General features: G+C 36.5%; 1 protein-coding gene across 10 annotated transcripts in view; it reads right to left on the reverse strand.

Moving 5' to 3' along the window:
* The window catches only part of GLMN (glomulin, FKBP associated protein), a 36,363-nt gene that overhangs the window by 4,491 nt on the left and 7,164 nt on the right, over positions 1 to 24,708 (reverse strand). For 5 of the 10 annotated variants that reach the window (XM_034437232.3, XM_087889952.1, XM_087889956.1 and 2 more), the window contains 13 exons: positions 22,606 to 22,725; positions 21,563 to 21,671; positions 20,144 to 20,390; positions 19,123 to 19,225; positions 15,926 to 16,116; positions 12,379 to 12,432; positions 11,313 to 11,343; positions 10,291 to 10,380; positions 9,374 to 9,415; positions 9,210 to 9,283; positions 8,886 to 8,970; positions 5,907 to 6,016; positions 3,908 to 3,971 (listed from right to left, as the gene is read on the reverse strand). In XM_034437232.3, coding sequence (XP_034293123.2) covers positions 3,908 to 3,971; positions 5,907 to 6,016; positions 8,886 to 8,970; positions 9,210 to 9,283; positions 9,374 to 9,415; positions 10,291 to 10,380; positions 11,313 to 11,343; positions 12,379 to 12,432; positions 15,926 to 16,116; positions 19,123 to 19,225; positions 20,144 to 20,390; positions 21,563 to 21,671; positions 22,606 to 22,725 — 1,320 coding nt within the window. Of the gene's footprint in view, positions 1 to 3,907; positions 3,972 to 5,906; positions 6,017 to 8,885; positions 8,971 to 9,209; positions 9,284 to 9,373; positions 9,416 to 10,290; positions 10,381 to 11,312; positions 11,344 to 12,378; positions 12,433 to 15,925; positions 16,117 to 19,122; positions 19,226 to 20,143; positions 20,391 to 21,562; positions 21,672 to 22,605; positions 22,747 to 24,708 lie in introns of all 10 variants that reach the window. The other 5 variants (XM_034437227.3, XM_034437229.3, XM_087889954.1 and 2 more) reach the window with 1 other exon arrangement.

Consider the following 24,708-nt stretch of genomic DNA (forward strand, 5'->3'; position numbering starts at 1 on the left):
GGTTGATATAGAATTCATTGGTGGTTTTGGAATAACTCCCTTTCTTCAGATTGAACCTGACAAAGAACTAAATTTGCAATTTTTTTCCCCATGATTAATGAATAATAGCTAAACAACATGAACTCAGAGTACATTAGGGGAAAACATCTGATCAAAGTTGGTTTCAAAATTTTAATATAAATTGTTCCCTTGATTATCACAAACCATTTGCCCATCATAATATACCAGTTGCATCAGGACAGAACTTTGCAAAAAAAAAAAGAAAAGAAAAAAAAAAGACCCATATCAATCATTATGAAAAGTTGCTACCACCACTGAATACTAAGATGGATAAAAAACTAATGCAAGATGGACTTGCTAAAGCAGCTGCGTCTGTTAAGCCATCGAAAAACTTATGTCATATAAAAATACTGAAGTAACTTCTGTAGAAATACAACCCCCCCTTCCAAAAAAGCCATTTACCTATGCTTTATTTGTAAATATGTGAAAACTAATCAGAAGTGAAATCTTATTTTTAAATTATTCTCCTTGAATTATAAGACTAAGAAGAAACATTTTGAATTATTTATTTTTAAATTTCCCTGTCACCCTTTTCCTTCTGGATTACTTTGCTCCAAGGATTTAGGAATATCCAGACACTCTTACTATGGAAAATCCTTTTATTCCTAGAGTAAAATAGTGGTAAAACTACCACTAAGCAAGCCCTACATCTATTTTAGGGGATGTATATCAGATGGGACCAACACTGCCACCCACTGGCATTTTTGTGGGTAGTGACTGTTTCTCACTGTTTATGGGCCCAGCATGGCTCCCATAGGGGCCTTATATTTATCTTTGGCTATAGGTAGAGAAGCAGCTCCTTATCTTTGATGTATTCTGTCTGAGGACAGCACAGAAGATTAATGGAGGCTTCTTAGATGCAGCAATATGTAAGACCTTGTGTCAAGGCTAAAATTATGACAGCTGGAGGGAAAGAGGGAAATATTGTTGCTAAACACAGGCTGGATAGGCAGCTGGAGCCGGCAAACCTGCCCAGTCCCAGTCCCATTGGGATGGAGATGAGGCCTGATATCATCCCACCCCCCCCGTTTTCCAAATAAAGTTAATGAGATTAACTTCCTAGTAGACACATGCTATCCAGCATGTGCTACTGAAATGAAACATTAAACGTACAATCTTGTATTAGAATCCCAGAGTTTCCAAGTGAATCTGAACCATGCCTAACCGATGAAGTAAACTTGAAAACATCCAGTTAAAACCAGCGTTTATTTCTTCGTACATACAGCTAGAATCAGAATGCAAGGTTCTACACTTCAGTAATCAACATTACTTCAGGGCAATTACAGTAATTTGTTTTTAATAGAATAGGGATGTCAGATAGTTTGCATGATTGGTTTATGTTGACTGACTAGTTACAGAAAGAAGCACATTTGAAAATCAGGTCAGGGAGCAAAGCTTGCAAAAAAAAGAGGGGGGGCAATGTACAGGAGAGCAGCAAATAATTCAGAAATGGAGGCAATATCCTCCTTGCTGCTTGAGAGGCATAAAATATCTGCTGGAGCAGACCTGAACTCTGAAAAAGGCTCCTGACAGCTATCAACCCTCCAGCAGAACAGATTTAGCTCTGGAGGACTGTTTGGTAAAGCACAATTTACCAGCAGCAATTATATTGCTGTGTCCTGGCTCTTTGCTCCCCTCTTTCTTCTTTCCCTTGGGTGATTTCAAAAGATTTGCTTGAAATGTTAAATTTACCCTTCTTATTGTCTTGAGGCATCCTCGATTCTATATCTTACCTAAGAGAAGGTATGCTAATAAACTCCTATAAAGATTTTCAGAAGAAAGCAGGGCAGATTCTCAAACAGGTTTAATCTGGAGGATTAGAGTGAATGGGTAGGAGAGAAAAAAGAAACTCCTGCAGTGATGGCATTTCAATTTCTGTATCAGGAATTATTCACCATAGACTGATTAAATATGGATATTTTATTTATGCAGATCAAAAAGACCCATCATGCTATTCCTTTTAGCAAATTTCTCTGCGTGTGCCATTGAGTCAATGTTGACTCCGGGCAAATGCTTGGATAAGTCCCTGCAGTTTTCTTGGAAAGATTTTGGAAGCTGAAGATTTCTAGAGCTGAGAATGGGTGACTGGTCCAAAGTTACTTAGCTGGCTTTGTGCCCAAGGAGGGACTAGAACTCACAGTCTCCCAGATTCTAACCTGATGTCTTAATCACCGCACCAGACAGGGTCTCTTTAGCAAATTATACTATGAGAATTCAGTTCAAACTGAACTTGTTTAGAGAATGAAGTTGCAACAGGAGTTTGAAAAGCAAAGTTCTTCATCATTTTCCACGAGACTAAAAATTATTGAATTGAAACAAAGTTTGCATGAATAAACTGCTCCTAATGCTGTTTTTCTCCATACACAGACATAAAAAATATACAGCCGTGATGGCAAACCTGTGGCACACATGCCAGAGGTGGCACGCAGCGCCCTTTCTGATGGCACGTGAGCCGTCACCCCAGTTCAGCTCCACTGCACATGTGCGTACGCCTCCCACTGGCCAGCTGGTCTTCAGGTCTCTGCTGTGCATGCGCGGTGGTGGGTCACGTGCGGAGGGTGCATGCACATACATGGGGGCAGGGAGCATGCGCGGGGCACATGCACACGCACAGGGGCAGGGCACATGCACGGGGGCCACGCACGCATTGCATTTTGGGTTTCGGGGGCACCCATGTTGCATTTGCACGTGCATCCTTTGGGCACTCAGTCCAGAAAAGGTTAACCATCACTGATATATAGCATTCCCTTCTAACCAGGGGTGAAATGCTCCTGGTTCGGACCGGATCACCCGATCCGGTAGCGATTGAGGCAGGTGGTTCGGAGAACCGGTAGCAAAAATCCCTGCCACCCCCCCATGCCCAACTGAGCCGCAGAATCATCAGAGGCTTTTTTTTTACTTTTAAAAGCATTTTTTCTACAACCTCTTCAGCCAAAAAATGCTTTTAAAAGAAAAAAAAAAGCCTCTGATGATCGCGCAAGCTCAGCTGGGATCGTCAAAGGCTTTTAAAAGAAAAAAACCCTTTTTTTCTTTTAAATGCCTCTGATGATCCCAGCTGAGTTGCCTGATCGGCAGAGGCTTTTTAAAAAAGCCTCTGCCGATCAGGCAACTCAGCTGGGATCGTCAGAGCCTTTTGAAAGCATTTTTTTACAACCTCTTCGCCGAAGAGGTTACAGAAAAAATGGTTTTAAAAGTAAAAAAAAAAAATTGGCCACGCCAACCCAGTCACATTACCCCCACCACCAAGCCACGCCCACAGAACCCGTAGTAACAAATTTTAGATTTCACCACTGCTTCTAACTGTATAGTGAAATATCTTTTTTAAAATAATAATAATAATGCAGAAACATGCAGAAATCATTACATGAGATACAAAGTGCAGAAAGATTTTAAGATGTTTCTTGGATCACTCAAAGGAATTGTTATATGTGGCTATTCAAAAAACACAAATAAAATTGTAATCTGAATTTCTAAAACATGCAAATCAAAGGAATAATTTCTGCCTCCTTGCTTGGGGCTCCCATAGAAGCACAGAACCATGGAGCAAGTAAGTGCCCTGAACACCCTCCCCCTGATATTTTAATTCTGAATATTAACTATTTTTGCCTTTTAATATAATTTTATATACAGTTTTTATGCTTTTATATTTTACTTGTACATCACCCAGAGACCTGCTGTGAGAGAAAGGAGCAGTTTTTAAAGTTGATTAATATATTCAAGAACAATCCAATATTTCAATATATTTCAGCTGTACCATTTTTAAAGGTCTACAATGACACAATCTATCTTTGTCATATAACTTTTTTCCATACAATCATTACAGAATAATTTTTTTCTTAAAAAATACCTTATTGACATCTTCATTATCCTTAATAAGTAAATATCTGAGCAAATTCAATGAGGCCATTATCCTGAAAATCAGAAATGTCAAATAATCAGCTACATAAAATGTTATTCATCAAGCACTGATATATTCATTTGTGACAACTATTCTCAATTCCATAAATTTTTCATCAGATACAGAAAAATTACTGTATTACAAAGGATTCTTAATATTTCCATTGCATGAATGGCAATGTGTATTCCTCCAGATATTTTATTTATTACTACTGACCAGTAACAGTAACAACATTTTGATCTTTACTACTCTACTGGGAAAAAATTTTTCAGCTTATCTAGCAGCCTCGTACCCTGCCTCAATTTTTCACCCTTAATAAGAGTACTGGCAAATGCTGAGCATATGTTGAGTTCCTACAAATAACATATGCTTTGCGCTTGTTGTCAAACTTATATCTATAATGTGCAGCATTACATCTGCAACACATTTGAATGGCTTCATAGTTAGCATCTCAATAAATGTTCAGATTAAGTGAATGGCAAAAGCAAAATGACATATTTGGATTAGTGAATAGATTATTCCACAAATTTTTAACAGATTATCTTTTTGATTTAATTCATAATTTGTTATAAACTCCAGTGAAACCTCAAGTAAGCAAAAGAACTCTTAGAAAGTTATTTTGTTAACAAATTATAAGAACTGTAATGAAATACCTCAGAGAATGTCAGCCCTTCGAGACAGACCAGGCTTAAACACTGAAGTTATGAATACTAAAACTAATTTTCATTATAGGGTTGAAGTCAGGGGTGAAATGCTCCCGGTTCGGACCAGATCGCCCGATCTGGTAGCGATGGTGGCGGGTGGTTCGGAGAACCGGTAGCAAAAATCCCTGTGCGCCCCCCCCCCCCCACACACCATGCCCAGCTGAGCCGCACAATCATCAGAGGCCTTTTTTTTTAAAACTTTTAAAAGCATTTTTTCTACAACCTCTTCCGATGAAAAAATGCTTTTAAAAGTAAAAAAAAAAGCCTCTGATGATCGCGCGGCTCAGCTGGGATCGTCAGAGGCTTTTCAAAGCATTTTTTTCTGCAAGCTCTTGGCCGAAGAGGTGGTAAAAAAAATGCTTTGAATAGTCTCTGACGATCCCAGCTGAGTTGCCTGATCAGCAGAGAGGCATTTTTTAAAAAGCCTCTCTGACGATCCCAGCTGAGTTGCCTGAGGCTTTTCAAACCATTAGAAAAAATGCTTTGAAAAGTTAAAAAAAAAAAAGTTGGCCATGCCCACCCACACATTACTCCCCCCCACCAAGCCACGCCCACAGAACCGGTACATTTCACCCTGGTTGAAATAACAGAACTCTGCAAGTCTGAATGTGCCTCCCACTGCCTGTCTTTATCCTAGAGAGAACTATGGAGAATCAAGTCGGAGGCCTTTTCTCAAATTCCACTCTTGCTTTGCACTCTCTTTTTAAAAATCGGACAGTTACTTTTGCTGCGGTTCTTAGTCCTGTTCTTCAAGTTTATTTTCACAGACCATTACAAGTAGCCCTTTCTTAATGGCCAATTGCTTAGCAACTGTTCAAAGTTAAGAGTGACCTCCCCCACAAAAGGTACTTACAGCCCGATTTCCAATAGAGCCACACATTCCCTTGCAGTCACATGATCACATTTTGGGCATTTTGGAACCAATTCACCTTCATGGTCATTTGCAGAGTCCCAGGATCACGTGACCATGATTTTCTATGTTTTTATCAGTTTCTGGCCTTTATTTCTGGTTTCTAGCAAAAAAATGCCCAGTGGATAAAATGGATTGGCTTAATAAACATGGTATTCACTTAATGATCGCCACAAAAACAAAAAAAAAATATCATAAAATTGGTTGTGGTTACATGGTGACCCGGTTAACAATCACACTGATTTACAACTATAATTTCAAGTTCAATTATGGACGTAAATCAAGGACTACCTCTACAGAGAGATACTTTTATGTGACCCTTGTCACATCTCACCTATCTGAGTGCTGGAGAAGATCAGTTTCAGCACCTTCAGGAAGTGAGAGCACCATGTCCAACAAAGAGACCAGCTGGAGTCCAGTAAAAAACTTGCTGCCTTCTTCCCTCTGGTGGATGTGGAAAAAGTAACACAGGAAACAGTAGTAAGTGCTTCATATACTGTCTGCATTACTATTATAGCTAAAAGGTTTCAAAAAAAAACATTCACTTTTTATTCCAACTATCTATAATTCTGTTTAATCTCTTTCCTTAATTGCTTCTTTCTCTTAATTTCAATTGAATTCCAAAAGCACTGTGTATAGCCTAAACTTGATGACCTATTGGGTCATCCTTCCAGAGATATTTCCTTTTCTAAACAGAGAAACAGAATGATCAGGAGCGGGGGAAGCATTTTTTGAAGCATTGTCATGAGAAGCTGGAAGGGAATGTCAGAAATCACAAACATGTGACGCTGGTTGATCAGCTGACTATGGCATTATTGCAGTCACCACAAGTTTTCAAATCAACTGGTCTGAAGTTCTTTGAAATTTCAATACCACAAGGATAATGGGTCCCAGATTCTGTACACATTCTTTTGAGATACTATGATTCAAAAACTGTGGCCCTATGATGCACCATTTCGGGTAACTGAATGTTACAGGCAGACAGACAGGAGAGTTTTAGTAGTATATAGATAGATATAATTAAACAGGCCTTATCTTCATTTAGGTTCATAACAGTAAAACCCAAAAGTCATATTTGGAATTCATTGCATAAAATATCCTAAATGTATTTTAATCTATATGGAGCAACCCAGGGGTGAAATGCTCCCGGTTTGGACTGGCTCGGGCAAGTAGGTAGCGATTGTGGCAGGCAGTTCGGAGAACCGGTAGCAAAAATCCCTGCCCCCGCCCCCCATGCTCAGCTGAGCCAGGCGATCATCAGAGGCTTTTTTTCTTTTACATGCCTCTGACGATCCAAGCTCTGATGATCCCAGGTTTTTTTTAAAAACCCTCTGATGATCAGGCAACTCAGCTGGGATCGTCAGAGCCTTTTGAAAGCATTTTTTTACATGGTTTTACATGTAAAAAATGGTTTTAAAAGTAAAAAAAAAATGGCCATGCCCACCCAGTCACATTACCCCCCCCACTAAACCACGCCCACAGAACCAGTAGTAACAAATTTTAGATTTCACCACTGGAGCAACCCACATTTTTCAAGATTTGTAAAAACTATTTATTCAAAAATCACACTTTTAAATGCGGTCATGAAAAGTATTGAAAAGAAAAAGGAGTGTCAACCAAGACAGATAGTCAGAGGGGCACTGGCGTATTCTGACATACCATGCAGTTTTAATAATAATCACTAAACCGGAAACAAATAATTATTTTTATTCTGCTTTCACATATGTTCATAGCTTCAATGGTACTATTTACTACTACTACTACTAATAAAGATAGCTGCAGAGACATGATGCCTGACCTTATATAAAATGGGGGCTGGAAGGGGGAGATATATCAAAACTAATGTTCACTCTCTAACTACAAAATTAAAGAACCCAACAGGGTTATCTTGACTGCAGGGAAGTTTCACAGCTAATTCTACAACTAATGTAATATTACAATATCAATGAGTTTAATTTAAGCATGATAGGAATTTCAGAGCAAGAGAGGAAAAAATCTTTTAGTGCTTTTTATAGAAGCATTAATACATGCAAGTATTAACTCTGCCAGAATATTATCTGCTAGATAATTATCGGCAGAATATTATCTGCTATTGCATTCCAGCTTTTCCTTTTTTTGTTCAATTGATAAGCCTCAGACATTTACTTGAATGAGGACAGAATAAATTGGTATTATGCTCTGCCCAGATTATGTTAAGGAAATTCACTAACATAGAAACACATTTGTTATAAGGATACATCATACTTTTCAGAGAATTTTTTTAAATATGAGGTATCCAGCTATTTTTGTTCTCAAATCTTTGAATGAAGCCCAAAGATCTTTTCACAATCCTGCAAAAGCTGAAAATTTTTTTACCACCTAAAGTCCCTGCTGAAATCTCGATTGAGAATTAAACTTTTTTTTTTGCTACAGCACCTAGTATCACTGTGGGTTTGTTAAGCTGTTTATCATCAGCTTTTAATTAAACATTAATTTGTTCTGCATTGTTAACCTTCATTAACCAGGATAATAAATTGTAGTTCCTTTTGCAAATGTTTACTTGTAAACATTTCTTTATTCTGCTCTTCCATCCTTATTTACTTGGACTCACTGAAAATATATGCATTTTAGCAGACAGCCTAGAACAGGGGTGTCAAACTCACGTGGTCACGTGACGTATTGGGACTTTTCCCTTTGCTAAACCAAGCATGGGCGTGGCCAGCACTTGACGCATTCGGCCCACAGGCCGGGAGTTTGACAACCCTGGCCTAGAAGAAATAGGTATTTTGCTCTTAGCTTTCGTAGCATTATTCATTATCAGTAATAATTAGTTGACTGAACTATTGTCAAGCCCAAGCCCCAAGAATGATGTGATAATTCTTTCAAACTCATTTATTTTTTCTACACTCACATACAGAATTTTGCCAGACTGAGCTCTCTAGTATCTGCATCTACCAAATACTCTGAGTACTATTAGGAAGGAGATGTCTTCACTCTCTTTCTCTGACACAAAATATCTGAACTAAGCTGCCTCTTATTCCTCTAGAATGTACCCCCTCCCTCCTGGGAATCCAGCCTATTGCATTCCATCACAAGTATACTGAAAATGTTAAATAATAAGAAAACAAATATATCATAGAACAAATCAATCCATTATGATACAATGTATCATAAAGTATGATAATTGGACCCTGGTCATTTGCACTTCTAATGAAAATTGATTTGTTCTCCCTCGGTCTGCATCTACATCATTGTACTTCTCACATTCCAAACTTGATTTAAATCTACAGGAGTTATCTCCTTCACTTATATTGCCTTCATTAGTTTTCCTCACCTTTAAGGACAAATCAATTTGATTTTTAATATTCTGAATAATGTGTCCTTCCACGCCGGAATGGTTGCTCGTCTTCAATATACATCTGTAACCAGAAAACGCAAAAAAGAAAAGAAAAATTATGTTCCAACTCATTTTTCTCCATCCTTGTGGTCTCATTATTTCTAACAATTGGCACGCCAACTGAGAGTGATGGAATTTGCAGACTAAAATTGTGAGAAATCTAATTTTTCTTAAAGATCATATTTTGAATGTATAAAAAACTAGTACTACAATCACATTAACTAAATGTTTGGTTAAAATACTTATTGATATGAGACATACCTAAATAATATGTATTTTCCCTCTTCATCAAATTTATCTAAATACAGCTGCAAAATCTTCAAGCTCTTCTTTCTCTAGGTAGAAACACAAATATGGAACATGTGAGTTTTATATGCATTTTAAACCCAACAATTTTAAAAGTCACAGAAAACTTTAATACATACCAGAGTTTCAAAAGGGCATTGAGTCATAATCTTGACCAAATCCTGCCATTAAAAACAATACAAAATAGAATTTATTCCAGCAATATAGTATATGTTAGACTTTACCTATAAACTAGTTGTGGAATTTAATTATTATATACAATGGGAACCATCTTTAACTCACAAAAACAAAAGACTCCTTTCTTAAACCACACTAAATATATTGGAGAAGGAAAGGCGGAAAATGATTTACAACAAAGGCAGAAAGAAGTGGATTATGGAATAAGTGCTAGAAATATCAAGCCCAGTATTGTATACCATAGTCAGCCAGAAAATTATAGCAGATGTTTAGAAGAAAGCAGAAACCAGTAATGCAGAGTGTGCAAAAAATCTTGCTTCTGATATCACAACACTATCAATTTGGCCTTTCACGCCGCTTCCATTTTTTAACATCCAATATACTGTAGATGCCAGCTGGTATTCTTACTTAGAAATGTGGACTGATGTTCCAAAAGTGGATACAAAATATTTTATTCAATTCTTTATGTTCTCTGTATGATATTGAAATAAAAATTGGTGCCTACTTACAATATTTGACCACTTTCACCTCTCTTTTAGGAGAAGCAGAGTTAGTTAATTGTATCTAAGTAGAAAGCATATGTGGTACAGTATCAGTGTCTGGAGACAGAGTTCTATTTTTGCTCCATATAAATTTTGGGATGTAAAGATGATTTTTCCATTAAAATGACAGAAACAACACAAGATTAAAAACGTACTAAATTCTTTAACAAAATAGGGGGTTTGACTCTCTTTGTATCAGTCTGTTTAATTAATCCCATTACAGCCCTAAATAAATACTATTGACAATCTTAAGGCGCTTGAGAAATATCAACACAATGCATTCGGGTAATTAAAAGTTTATGGTTTTCCCACATTACCTGAGGTGTTGTAATACAGCCTTCAAATTCCAAATACTGAAGGAAAAGGCTACTATTTTCCAATCTCAGGAGACAGTTCTCCAAAAGAGCCTGTAAGTTAAGTTGAAATATTATTTTTAAGAACTATTGGCACTGCTCCCAGTATATTAATCCCTAAATATAGAACAGAACACTGGAAGTATATTTTTTTAAATGTATTCAGATTCCTTATGGAGAATAATCAATTCTTCTCCTTGTTCACATTATCCAATTTTTAAACTGCTGCAATCAAGCAAGGTCAGCAATTTATATGGATTTAATTCATAGTGTAAATCCAACCATCTGTAAACCATGCTTTATAGCTTAGTTTTATATCAGGTAAATAGATTGTTCCAATCTTGATCTGTTTTATAAGTCACAATAACTCATTCAAAATCTTAAGTTCAAACTACACTATAACTTCAGGCTGTGTGCAAACCCAGCTAAAGAGTCTGCTTTGACTATGGCAATTTCTTTGTTAGATATGGCATATGACACTTTACACAACTGCGTCCATTAACAATAACTTATATTTCCAGGAATAATTTTATGTTATACTGTAACAGTAAATAAAATCCATGTCGTATATATCTAAGCATATGGTTTAACTTGGGCTATTTTTTAAAAAAAAGTTAGGTGAGGTTGAATGTAATGAATATTTCGACTAGATGCCTTAAAAAAATCCCAGGTTAAATTGGAAATTGCATACTAAATGAAAGCAATGGCAGTGGTAAATCACTTTCATGCAGTTGCTACAAAAACTACATAGGCACTAGAAGCCAAGCTTGGGTTGAGGAACCTTTATTAACCACCCATTAAATTAGATGTCAGATTAGAGTTATTCAGCGTAACTGAACCTAAGAATTCAATCTGACTCATTTTTAAGCAAGCTGACATGAATTCAAGCTTGCTTATAAAGCGTGTTCAATTTTAAAGAAAGTTGGAATGAATTTATCTTTTCTAAGAACAGAAGGAAAAATAATTTATGCATATTATATACTTACAAGTCCTTTTGATAAAACAGGTTCTTCTGTCCTGTAAAATAAATAACTAGTTTGTTAAAGTTTCTATTTTGTTGTCTTTTTTAGAAACAATGTCAGATTCTTGTCACCAATGTAATATTTTCAAGATACATGGTCTGTTCTATACCAAGACCCAGCACAGACCTTCAAACTAAACCTATTCTAAGAATAGATTATAGAGGTAAGGACAGGATTATTGTACCATATTTTTCAAGGCTAGCTATCCACATAACAGCATGTTTTGTCAAGTCCTCTCATGACTATTGAAATGGAATACTATACACATGTTCTCAAATCCAAGTGTTAAGGAGAGAGCTTTTATAGTTCAGTGCAAACTCAACTTTAAATATTAAAACACAATTTAGCCGAATAAGACTGAAGTATACTGGCAGCTTTGGTGTGCCGGGGCTGCCATTCCGATGGGAATGGAGAAGCCGGGACTGCCTTTCCAATGGGGACCCGAGAAAGACATGCCCACCACACAATACATCCAGTGGACCACTGGAGCCAAACACTAAAACCACCGAAAAGCCGGACCATGCCAAACTGCCGATGGGAGGAGGAAGAACAAGAAAAACCCAGCAGAACTGTTGCTGCTAATTACATGGCTGCTGAACAGCTGTGAGGCGGCTACACAGAGGAGAAGCGGATGAACGCATGTGTGCATGTGCACTGGGTGTGAATGACATTTAGACTCTGCTGGCTTCCCGGCTTGCTGTCAAATGAACCGGCTGGTGGAAGAGAGAGGGGTAGAACACGTGCATGGGTGACTGGGCGGGGCTAAGGAAAATTTAAATGGTGGGGAGGGAGCTAGGCGGTTAGTCCTGACTATGTACTTCATTTTAATGAATGTCAGTTAGTGCCAGGAGTATCATGAGGGAGATAAAGACATTTTACAAACCAGAACTGTGTTCTTTTGTAATTTCCTCACGGGTGTACTGGAACCTGACATATACACTTTCCTTATTTCCAAACAAATTACTATTAATTGCTCTATTTTTCCCCCAACACTATATTTTAAATCTTTGGAAACACAGTGCATACTTACCTTTTCAACAGAGCTCTAATATGTACCATATTGCACTGCAAAATATATGATGGGCTACAAAAGAGAGTGATATATACATATATACATGTAAGAATAATTTATCAGATAAAGGCAGTCACTTTCAATATCTAAATAATGAGCATAACAAGCTGGAAAATTCAGCAAACCAGACTAAAAAAAATGGTAGATGTACTCCTGGTAAGATGGTGAATTACTGAACAGTTCCCCTTTTCCTCCCTCTCTCCCTCCTCTCTCTCTTTCTCTCTCCCTTGAAGGCAACTTTGTGTGTTGTTAGTAAATATTTAGTAAGAAAAAATATTAACTATATTAACTGGAGTAAAAAATAATCTGTGAACCTAAAAGGGCCTTTAATAAATACAAGATGGCTATTCAGAAGAGTCCATTTCAATATACTATAATAGTACAACCTATAGGGAAATAATACATTTGAAAGAGGTGATATAATTTATGCACATATATTCCATGCTGGGGAGGAAGTTAGTCCCCCCTCCATTTATTTCTTTTTTTAACATTCAAACCTTGAGAGGGTGGGACAGGAGGCTTAGAATGCTGGAAAACCTTAGAAACTGGGGGAAATACCCCTTTCTTCTTTCTTTTGTTTATTCATATAAGAACAATTATGTTCTTCAGTTATGACTATGGTTCCTACCATAATACATAACTATTCATAAACATGCTGATAAATAGAAATGCTAATTGGAGTTCGTATTATATGACATTTGCATTATATTTGTTGACAATTATGAAGTAGTCTCAATTGCTAGAATATTTGTATTTAACCAAAAGTTAGTTTAATCATCATTCCTCACAATAAATATTGTCAGTGTTGATTTTTCTTTGGTTAAATCAGAGGCATAACTAAGTCTGAAGAAGATGATATAGTTTTAAGTTGCTTTGGTTTTATTGGAAGAAACTCATGCTGTCCTTTATGACAAACATCTTTTCTCACACAATGGATCAATCAGTTTAATATGAGTGGAAATTCTTCATCTGCTAGTGGAATTAAGAAATGTTGGGTCTGAAAATCACTATATAATCTCCATTTTCAACTGCCAAATTGCTTGGATAAATTCTTGCAGCCAACTAAATATCTATTTGTTTAAGCAAATAGGTTGCTTCAGTCACCGACTCTACAAGAAATCTGTTATTTAACGTAACTGTTTGCAAATTTATTTGAATTATTAAGTAGGGCAGATTATCATTCCTGGGGAATTTAATTTACATAAATTTGGTTTTGTTAGCGAAGTGAGACAAGACTTCTAGGAGGGGGAAAAAGTCTTTAGAGCTAGAATATCTTTCAAACTTACATCCAAAAGTGTAATCTACCTGATATATACCGGTAATAGCAATTATATTTAAACAAGCAAGGCTATACTTTTTTGTCTGTGACACATGTTGCTTGTTCAAGACGGCATTATTTCTTAGGTCCTTGATGGATGCTCAATTAGTGAAAATTACAATTATAATTTCTTATTACGAGCAAGTAATATTGCTGTTCATGAGAAAAAAAATCAACTAATGGAAGTAATATTACAATAGACAAACCTAGGATCAACAATAATCTAAGAAATTGATTTTTTTTCCAAATATACAGAGCCTTTAAAGGATTTCTACATAACAATTTAACCATGTATGTTAAGATTCACATTCTGGAAGCAGATCATGCTTTTATATCAACTTAATTGACATTTGATAAATTATATACTTTAAAAATTGAATAGTTATTAGAGCATACTAAGCAGTTTCATTGTGATGGGAGAAATTTGCTACACTGTTAACTTCTCATTTAAAACAATTGGAACAAAATAAGACAACAACAATAAGAGATACATGGGGATAATTCATAGTGATCAAGCAGAAACTAATTGTCATTTCTGGAATTTTATAAGAATGTATATTCTGGAAATATTATAAGTCCCAGAGGGAAGCCTTTTTAAATCGAACTAATCTTCCAGAAATAGCTACTTTGGCAAGCTTAACGAAAGCATTACTTTCATTAATTCATCCTGTACAATCTGGCTTTATGAAAGGGCATATCAGACTACTAGTAGATTTATTATAATTCTACAATGAAAGAAAATGAACAGTAGTGGCATCATTAGATGCAGAAAAAGGTTTAGAAAATATGTAATTCAAGTTTCTGGTACAAGTGATAAAGAAATAGGATTTTCTTTAGAATTTATTTCTGGATAAAAAGAAGTAACTTTGTCCCATTTTTACTATGGAGGAGATAATCCTAAAGGGATAATAAAAATGAGACAGGACACATGCCAAGAATGCCCCCACTTTTTGCTAATTTTAATATAGTAATCTTTCAGACACTTAATAAAACAATCTTGTCACATTCAAGGATTGTGCAGACCAGATTTTGAATGTAAATCAGTGCTATACACTGATTATATTTCCAGTAGTTATAATTATTTTTATTTAAAACTGTATGGAAAATATTTTCGGATTAGAATACTTTTACAATAAGTCTAATACCATGCCAATTGATAACAACTTCCTAAAGAAGTAGATAAAAATTTAGGATTTGTACTTTGTGTCGTCGTATTTTAATATCTGGCGATTCATTAGGGACATATCTTGTTCACTAGAATTGAATATTTCAGATTGGATATTACTTCTACTTTAGCAGTAGCTTAAATAAAATTAAAGATATGACCTTTTTTCTTAACTGTTACTAATTATACCATTTTTATACTATTTGTGTGATTGGTTATGGATTTATTTGTAAAATTCATTTAACCACCCACCTTACTGCACAATAACTCTGACCAGCTACAATATTAAAAGATACTATATAAAGTTGCTATCTAATAATATAAATATATTATATTTATATATGCATGAGTATATTGTGCATTTATATTATGTATACATAATATGTGTGTGTGTATGTATGTACGTACATATGTATGCAATACTATAAAAAAATCAACCTAGTAAAAAGATAAGAGTGGGAGTATGATGAGAAGGGAGGGTAGGATCCATTGTTAAACTATCCATCAATATGGTACCCCTCCATTGGAGCCCCAAGCCAACTGACAGATGCAGGTCTTTATGCTCTTATGGAAGGTAGGGATGGTTTAAAAAAATCAACTAAAATTAATATCTTTCAAAAACTTTTTACAGGGTGTACCAAAGTTACATCTCTATGCCAACCACTACATTTTATTAATGTTTTTTTCAGAGAAAATATAACTGCACTTAAGAATGTTCAAAGATCATGCGTCAAACAAATAAGGCCCTATTGAAAAGAATATGGTAACCAATCTGAATATTTAAAATAAAGTATATACTAAATTGCCTATGGGGCCTGGTGTAAATGTTATTCCCTTAAATAGGTCTTGTCTGCCCGTCCATCACCTGATCCTAAATTTCGTCCCCCCCCCCCCAAATGAGAATGATCTTTTGCCAAGCATCCCTGCTGAGCTAGTCTGGAACACAGAGTCTTCTATGCCTCAACCATTTAGCCAAATAGTAATTTCCAAGCCTACAAAAATAAGAACAATGTTGTACTTACTTGAAAACTATTGGGAGGCAGTCAACACCGAAGCAGTCCTGAACAAATACTATGTAAGATAGACATGCTAAAGCATCTGAAGATTGTTCCTTGTTCATTTCCAATATGTCTTCATCATCCCAGTTTTCACGTTTACATATTGGCTGAAAACGCACTTGTGGAAATAATTCTCTAATATCCGCTAAAATTCTCTGTTAAAAGAAACAGAATATCTCCTGCTGCAATTAAAGAGATACTAGCATGCAATACTGCTTTTTATGACTAAGTATCTTAATACTGAAACATATTGAAATGCACCCAGACATAATGTCTAAGCATGAATTTCACTTCCCCTAAAACTATATAAAGAAGAAAAATATATGTGCCTTCCTTAGTTTAATATCTCATCTCTTTATATAATATTTCAAGGACATTCATAGTTTTTACTGCATATAATACTGTAGTAATGTGCAAGTTCTCATTCACGGAACCTTGTGCCGCATGAAAATCAAAAGCCTCAGGCTTCAAACACCATAGCTCAGATGCCAGAGCAAGAAGTTCATGACGACTTCAAATACAATCACAGACACAAGGGAAATAGATCTATGGTCTTCCCTTTTTTAGCTACGTAGATCCAAAATCCACTCATTTGGAATCTAGTCTCACCGAGTAAGAGAGGTGAAGGAACATCCCCCTCTTATGGTGATAACTCATACTGTACATGTCTGCAGAAGGGCAAGCAAAGAGAAAGAAGTGAGAGAGATTCTCAATCATTTTTTTAAAAAAAACCAAAATAGGTAACCTGGAGCATGCCCAACATCCTTTACTCTGCGTTTCTGGATAAAAACTTTGGGCTGAATATTTGGAGAATATTTAAGAAGAATGCCTGGGAGAAAAAGGAGGGGAGGAAAAGCTATATGCATAATGCAGACAGGAAAAAGATGAGCTGGTTTTTCTAAGTTGAGAAGCAGAGAAAAGTAATTGCTTAAGTGGAAGGCTCTAGGCTAACAGGGTGCCTGTAACTGTGGCAAGAGCAAAACAGGCAGCAAATTCCACACTCACACTGATGTTACCTAGTTGGGTAATGAAAGGTCTGCAAGAAAACAACCAAGCTCAAGACAACACCAAGAAATCCACAGTCTATCCCTGAGCTATTTTTCTCTACTATTAAAATTAAAGTTCCCTGGGATAAGAGGTGAGGGAAGCACTGAAATATGACCTAAATGTCTCTCAGGAATCATCAAAATCTTAAGCAATTTGTTTCTGAAACTTCAGCTGAAGGATGCAATCTATGGAGACAGGAATTGCAAGGATGTAGTCTATGGAGTAACCTTGTAGAGAGATGGTGGCAAACAAATTTAATAAATAAAACTAGCCAAGAAAAGAAAGTTAAGGAAGGACTATCTCTAACAAATATTTTAGACCTGGATTTGTGTTTATAGTATTTTGTTTTCTGGTGTTATTAGTCTATCAGTTTCCAAAAATTGCCTCCGATTTTAAAAGAGAAGTTTTTGCCTTTGTGCAAATTCCATTTATATACATTTTGTCCCATTTAAAGATTTTTAAACCTTCACTAGATCTCTGCCCTCTCTATACTGTTCTAGAGGAGACTGATGTTGGAGATGTTCTTTGTGATTAGATCAGTGCTAAATGTCTTTTATCTATGAAAAGTTTATTTAGGCCATTTGATTACAAAAAGACAAAATGAACTTTAATTTTTTACTTCCCTAATTTTAATAAATTTAATATTTAAATCATAAGACTTCTATACCAGCTCTTGAAAAGGAGAGAACATTGTTGTTCTCAGTTACATTCCTTAGAGCTATTAGAACAAAGAGATTGTGCTCCATAGTTCTACTTATTCCATCATCATCATTTTCATGAATTTATAGTGAGAAATCTGCCTGGGCTATGACATTATCTAAAAAAACATTGGTTAATTATTATTAACAAATCACAATGGTTTGGTTAATAACCAAAACCCAACAGCACATTTTGTCTTAATAGTTTGACTGGTCATACAACATACTAAAACATAAATGGTTTGTTTTAAAGGTAAAAGTTTCCCTGTCAGTTGTGTCTGACTGTAAGGTGTGTTGCTAATTTCTGTTTCTTGGCCAAGGGAGCCAGTGTTGTCCAAAGACAATTTCTGTGGTCACATGGCCACCATATAAACCAAAGGTGCAGAGAACACTGTTACCTTCTCGCCAAAGTGGTATCTATTAATCTACTTGTATTTGCATGCTTTCGAATGGCTAGGTATATAGGAGCTGAGGCAAGTAACAAAGATTCATCCTATTGCATGGAGCTCGGGTCTTGAACTAGATTGTCAGCTATCCAGCTGACAAGCTCAGTGTCTTTAAACCACTGAACCAATGCGCCCCCTATTATAATTATCTTTTATTCTGGTTTAGTCTCTGATCTGCAAAATACATGTAAATTGTGAGATGAATCCAAGCATCATTTCCTGCTAAATCTGGGCTTAGAAAGGAAATTTAGAATGAATGCAAACCAAACTGAAGAGTTTAATGTCTACCTCCCCTAAACACACTGAGTGTATGCAAATGTTTCATTTGAAGAATTTTTAGTGAAATTCTAAAAAGCTTACTCAGAACAGATTCAGCTAAGCTGAAGTAAATATGTGTGTATGTGTGTGCGCATACATACAGAGAGAGATTCAGATAGGCTGCAGTACCAGTAAGTCAATTGTACACGTAAACTCATGTTGATATGAAAAGCACATAGATAAATTTATACTGTAGTACATAATCAGATCAGCAGCATACACAGTATAAGCAAGCAAGGATGCAAAAAATAATGTTAGCGTTGCACAAATGGCATGCTTATGTAATAATGCCATTTATACACAACACAAGAGCTCTCGTATCTTTGAGATGACATAACCATGTGTTTGTGATTCCCCACCGCTTGTAATTCCCCTCCAGCGGATACTACTAATGAAGCTGCATAGAACAAACTCTCATCAGAACTTCTTTTGACATGGTAAAGTGAAATTCATCTGTACTATCTTCACATTTCTTCACTTCAAGGGGCTGTTTGTAGTTCCCTTATCTGAATCACCCTGCTTTCAGGAATACAGTTCATGAATCTTGATAAATACAGATAGGAAGCCAAAGTTTGCAAATCATTTAACACATAACTGTTAACTCCACTTACAACTGGGGCAGAAAAAGAGGACACACCCAAGGTGGACTTACAACGATCTCAGCTGCAAACTGCCTTAGGGGATTCTCTGCCATCTCTTCAGGCAATGGATCAAGCTCTGCCATTAGCAATGGATATTTTAAACTTTTCAGGCAACTGAAAACAAAAATAGAGCACATCACAGAATCAGTCAAGACACTAAATAATAAGAGCGCCAGCACAGGCCTTTGTTATTTGAGGTATTTTAGAACTAAGAACCAGCGGAATGGGCAAAAATGAAAGTGTTACGGAATCTCAAACTTTTCTTTACAGAATCCACTAGTATTACCCAGAATCAATATGAAACTAGTTGAAACATTGTGGACCAGTATCTCAATCCCTCTCTCCTACCAAAATATGAGTTCAGACATAGCTGGTATATTTTAGCTATAATGAAAATGAAGCTTGTAACTTTACAACAGAACTAAAGTAATAAGAGCTTTAATAAAAATAACTAAAAAGAAAAAAAAGTAACAAAAATCAAGTTCATGAATAGACAAGAATGGATGTTTTGCTTAATATGCCCTATTGCCTTGGTTTACCTGTGCTAAACTACGAATCATGATTTACAAAACAATTTCATGCAACGTATTAGTGAAACAGTATGCATTGTGTTTAGTACAAGTATGAACTCAAACATTAGGTTTTACACTGATTTCTTTACCAGCTAAAAAAGTGGTGGATAAGAGGCAGCCTCTGGCGTTTCTACACAGTTTAGTAGAAAAAGTTAAGACTGTGGCCATGATGATATGATTGAAACATGGCCTGTTTTTTAATGTCCACACTCTATGATCAACATGATCCTGTCCTCTAGAACTATTTCTTGTCCGTCGTTGAGACGACTGTGCACTTTTACAACAGAATAGCATTTATTGTAGGAAAAAAAAGGTGGAAGAGAAACCAAAACGCTTTTACCCTACATTTTCTGCTGCAGATCGGTTTTTGAAATTGCTACTTGCAACTTTACAAGTAGCTGTAAAACCTATGGTGCTGGATTCTCTACATAGCCCCTGCAAAAGAAAGTGGCTTACTTACAATCCTAGTAGTTCCTCCTTTAGATCGTTGCAATTGCCACCTGATATGATCTCCATGTGGTGAACAATTTCATGGACAAATGGTCTGACAAACTGTGCTAGAGCATTGAGGCACTGGCAAAGCCCGTGCTGGTCTTCTTGCAGTTGCTGTTTTGTGTAAGGAATGGGCAGAAGGGAAAGTTGGCTCAAAATGGTAGACAGTGACAACCCCACTGAATAGGCTTTCTTAGTATCAAGTTTAAGAAGCGCTAAAAAAAAAAAAAGCAAAATACTTGTTAGAGAACATTCAAGTTTATTATCTGAGTACTAGACATCAAGATATTTTTGGCATACAGATCTAAGAAAAGAACAACCATTAGCTAGCTTCAAAGGTATCAAGTCATAATGTGATTTGCTTGGTTTAGTTTGTTGTGACATCTGAACACTGTGAACTATGTTTTCTGCTTCATTTTACATAAACCATGTTTGTCTTGTTCAACAAACTGTAATTAAAGCAAGTCGTGAAATAGGAGATATTAGGCCAGCCAATATTTAGCCATATTTTTAGAAAATTCATGGCTTCATATTAATCAGATTATGATTTAGCAAGTATTAAATATATTGCCATCCTCACAGTTCATCACTTCTTGGATATTGGGAGAGATTTAGAAGTGATTTTAGACTATTTTCTAAAAAACACTTCAGGATTTTCACTTATATTGTACAAGGGCAGATTTTCAGCATCCTAGGACTTTCTCCTTCCACCCATCTCAAAAGATTAATTGACTAAGTGGGATTCAATTGCTTCTTCTGCCTATAAGTCAGTGATGGCTAACCTTTTTGTCATTGCATGCCTGCACCCATAATGCAATGTGCGTGTGACCCCACCGCTGCCCCACGCATGCGCGTATGTGACCCCACTGCCCCATTTTGTGGGCTGCAGGGAGGCCTGGTAGGCCCAAAACGGTCCACACACCCGCGCCCCCCCGCATGCACCCCTCTGCCCAAGTGTGCGCAACCCCCCAGCCTCCCACGCATACACATGCGTCTCCTGCATGCGCCCCACCCCCGCACATGCGTGGGAGAGACCCAAAAATCAGCTGGCCAGTGGGAGGCACCTGCGCATGCGAGGGCGACTGCTTGCGTGCCCGCAGAGAGGGCTCTGCGTGCCATCTGTGGCATGTGTGCCATAGGTTCGCCATCACGGCTATAAGTGGACTTGAACAGATTCTAAGAAACTAAAATCTAATACCTGTTACTTACAAAGGATGCTTTAAGTATTTTCCAACAGTCTTGGAAGACTTTTGAGAACCTTGTGTGATACCACTTAACTGTAACTAGATAAGCTATCAGGGGACGTGTTCCCAAGTATTTCTGCTGCAAATAACTTGGCAGTCCATCTGTTATCATTTCAAAGTTTGAAAAGTAAGACACTTATTACCTTCTTGCAAAGGTTTAAGCAGAAGTAAAATAACTGAGGATGTCTGTTCCATAGAAGCTTGTTCAATCTGTTCCAGGAAGCCCAATATAAGCTCTTTTGCACTGCATAACTGCAAGAAAGAAGAAAAGCTAGAACTAAGCTTCTAAGACTGCAGGAAAGCAATTGGAAACCACTTTTCTTTTGCTGCCAAGAAAATTACCTGATCATGATTCCACTAGGAATTGAGCAGATTTGAAAGAAACTTCATTTTTCATCTTTATCTTATATGGTCATCTTTACTATGTTAAGGATATTTTACATGGATATATTTTGCATGATATTTAAAATAGTTACACAAGTTACTTTTTTACTTACTAATTGGTGAAATAAAATATATGTCACCATTTTAATCAAGATATTTACTGACCTAAGCAATTAAATATTAAAATGAAATTACATTTTATATTTATTAGATTTTTATCCCTCTTTTATTACTTTTTAAGTAACTCAAAATGGTGAACATGCATAATACTCTTTTTCCTATTGGTCCAAAGTCCCCAGTTTTTCATGCCTAAGGTGGACTAGAATTCACAGACTCCTGATCTGTAGACCAGAACCTTAACCACTATACCAAACTGGCTCTTTAAAGGTTTTCTGAAACAGAAACAGTTCTACTTCTCTTCTATGAAAACAGAATTGATTCTATTTAGCTATTTAAATAGCATCAATAGCAATTCAAATGATAGGTTTTGACTGGCCAATTTACATTACATTCTATTAGAAATCCTGATTGTGCAGCGTAAGTGGTTGACACTCCTAAACGATGCTCTTATTCTTTTGACTATCACTTCATTCATTCATATTCTCAAAACACTTTTCACTATATTTATGGAAATGGGGACATTAAATGTTCCTGTTTCTTCAGTTCTGTACCCATTTCTTGATCAGTTGCCTACAAATCTGAGAATGTTTATTGTCTATATCAGCATGAAAGGACACAACCAAAGGACAATCTTTAAAAACACTACTAGAAAACAGTTTACAGCACAAATGTTGTAACTTACTTCTACCAACTTGTCTAGCATTTTCATACAATATTGTCTCTCAACATCATCTTGCCCTTGTTTCAGCATACATCTGAGTAGAGGTCCTATAAGATTCCAGCCCATATTTTTTATAATAACCTGTAGGGTGAAAAAATTCAGCTGCAGACAAAAAATTAAAAATAGACATCAAAGGCAAACACAGTGGTCTACATTCAAACTGTTCTATGTCGTCACATATCATTGATCAGGAAGCTTCTCCAAAATCCATTACAAGGACAGATGATCTAATGCCCTCCAAATGTTGCAGAACTCATTAGCTCTAATTACTGAGGTTGAGAAAACAACATTTTGGAAGTGATAGTTCAGAATATCTGACAATAAGCACCAAGTTCTCAAGGCCTGTGGTAAATTAGGAGTAATATGCTAAAATCAAAAGTTCTACTTCTCACCCCCAAATATGCACATTTTTTAAAAAAATCAGTTATTTTGGCATTTAATAGTCTAAAAAAGGAAACGTATAGTATTTTTAATACTATTAGTATAGTATTTTAATAGTAATTTAAGGGATGCGGTGTCTCAGTGGCTAAGACACTGAGCTTGTTGATAGAAAGATCAGCAGTTCAGCAGTTGGAATCCCTAGTGCCGCATAACGGGGTGAGCTCCTGTTACTTGTCCCAGCTTCTGCCAGCCTAGCAGTTCGAAAGCACTAAAAAATGCAAGTAGAAAAATAGGGACCACCTTTGTTGGGAAGGTAACAGCGTTCCGTACACCTTTGGCGTTTAGTCATGCCGGCCACATAACCACGGAGACGTCTTCAGACAGCGCTGGCTCTTCAGCTTAGAAACGGAAATAAGCACCGCCCCCTAGAGTCGGGAACGACTAGCATGTATGTGTGAGGGGAACCTTTACCATTACCTTATATAGTATTTTAGAAGAATTTGAAGAAATACCCGTGTATCATCTTCTACTTCCCAAAGGTCTCAAATTCCAATTCATGCCAATAAATATCTTTGTTGCATTGCCATTCTGCTCATGTTAATCCAGTTAAAGAACACCTTCCCAAATAAACTTATAGTTGGTCAGCAGAATTTCACAAATCCAGATTTGCTCATATGGCATTAAGCTAAGATTTTAGCACCAGGTGCAAACAGGATTCTTTTATAGAAGGCTAATTAAAATAGATAAACTTATTAGCACAGAATGTTCCTGTTTAGTTCACATGTTCAGATCATAACAGTACTGTGATCAATTCAAACACAGACTTAATTTATATAGCGCATTACGATTTGTAATCTGTTTTATGCCATAGCCTGTTATGTCAATTTGACCACTGAGCTGCATAGAAAAAGGGTTTATTGCTTAGCGTACAAACCCAGTCAACTGCAATTTATTCAATTGACCATGGCTTACCACAGTATGCAAATCCAATCTTCATTATGTATTTATCCCTTTTCACATGAAATATTTTTCCTAACAAATATTAGGAAATACTTTTCCTAAGATAAGACATATTTTTCCTAACAACGTAAGATAGGAAACATGTTATGGATATTTAGTTAGCTATGGCCATATGCCATTAAAACTCTGAATCCTTACATATCCTGGATGCATGCTACTAATCAAACATATGGAACAAAGACAATATAAAGGAAAATATTCGTAGCTCAGGATTGAAATGAGGGATCCTTGGTGCTCTCTGAGTTTGGTTGCTTTCCTGCAGAGGTTTCATTACCGAAAACTACTATACGTAACATCATCAGTAACTGATGATGTTACCTAGCTTGGGTAATGAAACGTCTGCAAGAAAACAACTAAGCTCAGAGAGCACCAAGCACCCCTTACAGATAATATACCTTGGCTTAAAAACAAATTTATCAAACTCATTCATCAACCTTTCCCACTGGTCCTTTTGAATGGGAATCAAATGCCCGATGGCAATCCAGAAACCCCAAAGAACTGGCTATTCATCCAGATCTTGGAGTAGAGTGGTTCCCGTTTATGATGTTTTACAGGTAGTCCTCAAGTTACAATGGATATGAAGTTACCAAGGACCCTGAAAAAGAGTCTTATAACTCAGATTCGAAGTACCAACATCCCTCTTTGTGGTCATGTGACTGCCTT

The sequence above is a fragment of the Pantherophis guttatus genome, chromosome 3 (assembly GCF_059756535.1).
Source record: "Pantherophis guttatus breed Tessera chromosome 3, ASM5975653v1, whole genome shotgun sequence".
NCBI lineage: Eukaryota > Metazoa > Chordata > Lepidosauria > Squamata > Colubridae > Pantherophis > Pantherophis guttatus.